Below are 4,331 nucleotides of genomic sequence, written 5' to 3'. Positions count from 1 at the left end.
CCCTGGCCACAGCCAGGCTTCCATTTTCATTTTTCAATCAGATGATAACAGTCAAAAAAGAGTGAACCTGTCACCCCCTCAACTCTCAGCTGTTCCAAAACCAGGGGTGACGGGCTGGGCGGGGCATGGTGGCCTGGCACCCTGGGCTGCCGGGGGGAGTCCTAGCTTGTTGATGCCACCTGCCCAGGTTCTGTAGACTGTGAGCCGGGGACCCCTGCACTGGTGTTCGGAGACCCTTCGAGGACCTTGCTCAGAGTAAGAGCAGAGTGAGTTCTGCTTGAGGGTGGCAGCCGATGCCATTATACTAGCAATGGTGACACAGGATAAGGAGCAAGAGGAAGGAGACCTGAACGGATGATATTTACTGGGCTTTCAATGACTTTCACCCTCCCACCCCCGCCATTTTTTAGATAGGGAAATGGAGGTACAGAGAGGCAAAGTCACTTGTCAGTGGTCACACAGCTGGTAAGTGGCAGAGGCAGGCAGTTCGGATCCAGGGTCCACAGTGTTGGTGATAGGAGGGTGAGCAGGGGTTGGGTGTGCCAGTGTTTCTCAGACTCTCACCATGGAAGTTGGAGGAGAGGGTGGCCCCACTCTAACTCTCCTCTCGGGGGACTGGTGTGATGTCTGCTTCTTGGCAAGGCTGGTTTCTCTTAAACTGGGCAGGCGGGGAAGGAGGGCAGAGGTGGTCAAGAGCTGGGTCAGGTGGCTTGGCCGCAGGCCCTGGTTCCAGCCTCCCCTGCCGTGTCCCCCGCTTGACCAGGTGAATGTTGACCCCACCATGAGGACAGGAGCCACCCAATGCCAGGCCTGCTGTGGCTGCACCTGCCAGACTCACCACACCCAGACCTTCCTGCGCCTGGGATTTGCAAATGAGAAAACAGAACACACACACACACACACACACACCAGCCAACCCTGTGCGTTTCCTGGCATCGGGTGACTGGTTCAGAGCGTCCTCCCTCTTCACGTACCCACTGGGCACTGCTGGCATCCCCAGCTGCTGGCCGCAGAGCCGCCTTAAGTGGCTGACCTCAACTCAGCTCCTGGGCAGACCACCCCTCCCGACACCACCCCCAGGAAGCATCTAAGGAGGCCAGTCGCTGAGATCGGCCATCCCTGGCCCCGGTGGCCACTCTGCCAGCTCAAAGTCAACTTTGCTCCAACTCTCAGCTGGCCAGCCCGAGCCAGCCCAGCGCTCCCTCCCACTCGGCTCAGCGGGACCCAGAACCGTCCCTATTGGGCAATCATTAATCGGATTCCTGACATTCCTCTGCCCCAGGTCAGCCTGAGAGGCATGCTCCCCAGAGGGGCCGAGGCCCAGGACTGGCATTTGGACATGCAGCTGGCCGGCAAGGTGGTGCTGTCCGCGGCCGCGCTGCTCCTGGTGACCGCAGCCTACAGGCTGTACAAGTCGAGACCAGCCCCGGCTCCCCAGGGGAGTGCGGGGGCCAGGACCAAGGCCCGGGAGGAAGCGGAGGGCTTGGGGCAGCCTGCCGCGCAGGGGGCTTCTCCAGGGTCGCTGCGAAAGCGCCGGAGGGCCAGCAAGGAGGCTGGCACGCCACTGGGCTGTAGCTGGGAGGATCCAGGAGGCCCCTGTGTCCTGGCCACCGGAGCCACTTCCAGAGACAGCCAGGCCCCCGGGAAGGGTTCTGGAGAGGAGCCGGGCGGGCAGCACCCGGACTTGGAGCTGGTGCCCGCTCCCTGCTGTGGCCAGGAAGCCGGAACAGCTGCTGGCGGTAAGCCTGGCCCTCCCCGCCACCCCCGGGTAGGCAGTGAACCCAAAAGCTCTGTAACTGGACTTGCTGTGGCAGTGGACGGTGACTGCGTGGGCGGTGAGCCAGCTCCATGGCCGGACGGTGCGACCCCTGCGCACCCCGGGTCCGGGAAGCTGGATCCCCCTTCCTGCTGGACATCTGCCAGAGAAGGCAGCGGTGACATGAGCCAGAGCCAGGCCTTGCCCCCCAGCACAGGGGCCAGCAGGGAAGAGACTGGGGCTCTCCAGGCCACCTCAGACCTGGGCCTGGCCTTGCAGCAGCCGGAGGGCGCCGGCCACGCGGCCTACACGTTCTCGTCCAGCGCCCGGGTGCGAGTGGAGGAGAACCTCATCGGGAAGGCGGAGGGGGCGGGCCCCCGGCTGAGGGGCAAGGTGTACGACTACTACGTTGAGGCCACCTCCCAGGCCGTCTCCAGGCTGGCCCCCGGGACGCCAGGTCTGCCTCAGGCTCTGTCCCCTGAGCCGGTGCCAGGGCCCCTGGGAACAAGAACCGTGTCCAGAGGCGAGACTGGAGACACAGAGGAAGGCGCTGAGATGGCGGCCTCTCCCCAGCCTGTGCCGTCCCCCTCTGCACAGGGCTTCTGCAGGAAGGAGAGCCTGCTGCACATCGCCGACCACCCAGAGCTCCAGCTCCAGCTGGATGACTTTGGGACCCCCACTCCCTTCCACCCGCACCAGGGCCCCCTGCCCAGGCCTCCTGGGAGCAGCGCGGAGTCCCGCGTGCAGCTTGTGGCCGGGACCAACTTCTTCCAGGTGCCGCTGGGCCCCGCCACGGCCCCGGACATCTGCCTGGATCTGGGCAACTGCTACGAGGTGCTGGCCTGGGCCAAGAGGCAGCAGCTGGAGGCCCTGAAGGAGGCAGCCTACAGGGTGATGAGTGACAACTACCTCCAGGTGCTCCGCAGCCCCGACATCTACGGGCGCCTGAGTGGGGCCGAGCGGGAGCTGATCCTCCAGCAGCGGCTCCAGGGCCACAAGTGTCTGGTGGTGGCCGACATGTGCCCACAGGAAGGCTGTGGCCGCCTCTGTTGCTATGACGATGCCCGAGACACCTGGCACCCCCTGGCTCAGCTGCCCCCCGAGGCTGTGTCCTGGGGATGCGCCACCTGCACTCTCTTCAATTACCTCTTTGTGGTGTCCGGCTGCCAGGGATCTGGGCGCCAGCCCTCCAATCGCGTCTTCTGCTACAACCCACTGACGGGGATCTGGAGTGAGGTGTGTCCCCTGAGCCAGGCCCGGCCGCACTGCCAGCTGGTGGCCCTGGACGGGCACTTGTACGCCATCGGGGGCGAGTGTCTGAACACCGTGGAGTGTTATGACCCCCGCCTGGACCGCTGGGCCTTCGCCCCTCCGCTCCCCAATGACACGTTCGCCCTGGCGCACACGGCCACCGTGTGTGGCGATGAGATCTTTGTCACGGGTGGCACCCTGCGCTACCTGCTGCTCCGCTTCTCGGCCCGGGAGCAGCGCTGGTGGTCCGGCCCCACGGGGGGCAGCAAGGACCGCACGGCCGAGATGGTGGCGGTCGGTGGCTTCCTGTATCGCTTCGACCTCAACCGCAGCCTGGGCATCGGCGTGTACCGCTGCAGCGCCAGCACCCGGCTCTGGTACGAGTGTGCCTCCTACCGGACGCCCTACCCGGACACCTTCCAGTGCGCCGCGGTGGACGGCCGCATCTACTGCGTGGGGCGCCAGCGCATGCTCTGCTTCCTGGCCGACCATATCTCACCCAGGTTTGTGTCCCAGGAACTGCAGGGCTTCCCGTCCCCACGGGGCACCCTCCTGCCCACCGTCCTGGCCCTGCCTGTCCCTGGTATGCCTCAGACCAGGGTCTAGCAGCCCTGGACGGGGCTCTTCCTGCAAAACGGGGAGCGGAGCCCAGCCCACCCATCCTCTGGGGCCATGTCTGGGGGACCCAGGGATTTGACCACGGAGGGGAAATTCAGCCCCGTCTCCTCCCCTGGCTGCGGACAAACGAAAGCCGGTTCTGAGGCCAGAGGCAGCCATGTCTGTCTGGATGACCAGCACTCTGCTTCAAATCTGAATCCTCGGGGGGCCCCCACCACAGCTCCGGGGCCCAACCTTATCACAGCCACAGTTCCGGGAGCCTGTGACCCCAGAGCCTCTCGAGCTGGTCCCTCTGGGGACGGCTGGCATTGGGGAAGTTCCCCTCCCTAAGTGTTGGTCCCTGGGTCCCACCTTTGGTTCCCAGGAGCGCCCAGGCCGGGGGTGGGAAAGATGGAGGGAACAGGTTGGGACAGGACCAGGGAGGAAGCCGGGCCCCGGGGTTCAGACAGTGAATTTCCCAAAGTCCACTTGACTCCTTGTTCCCCGGAATTCTGTGGATCGGGAGGAAGAGAAGCGTCCATTTTGAAGAGCCACCGTCTTGCAGGGTCTGCCAGGAGCGGGGCGGGGTCCTGAGAGGGCGGAACAGAGGTGACTGGATGGGAGCCGCCTTCCTCCCGGGCCCCTGCTCAGGCCCACGGCCGCCTGACCACAGAGCTCATTGCCCAGGTCTCCAAGTCCCTCCCAGGCAGGACGTGGTCCCCAGCAG

The 4,331-nt window shown here is 64.9% G+C and overlaps 1 protein-coding gene across 1 annotated transcript; it reads left to right on the top strand.

Annotated features, from left to right (window-relative positions):
* Positions 1 to 1,297: 1,297 nt before the first annotated feature.
* Positions 1,298 to 3,862, top strand: KLHDC7A (kelch domain containing 7A; the record flags this gene model as incomplete). The annotated part of the gene is made up of 1 exon (XM_081305455.1): positions 1,298 to 3,862. The coding sequence occupies one exon, from the start codon at positions 1,298 to 1,300 to the stop codon at positions 3,611 to 3,613; it is 2,316 nt and encodes a 771-aa protein (XP_081161581.1). The 3' UTR covers positions 3,614 to 3,862.
* Between the last annotated feature and the right edge of the window lie 469 nt (positions 3,863 to 4,331).

This window comes from Spermophilus citellus, assembly GCF_964194105.1.
Source record: "Spermophilus citellus genome assembly, chromosome: 9".
Classification (NCBI taxonomy): Eukaryota; Metazoa; Chordata; class Mammalia; order Rodentia; family Sciuridae; genus Spermophilus; species Spermophilus citellus.
Note: the sequence above shows the minus strand (reverse complement) of the source record. Positions and strands in the feature narration are given on the sequence as shown.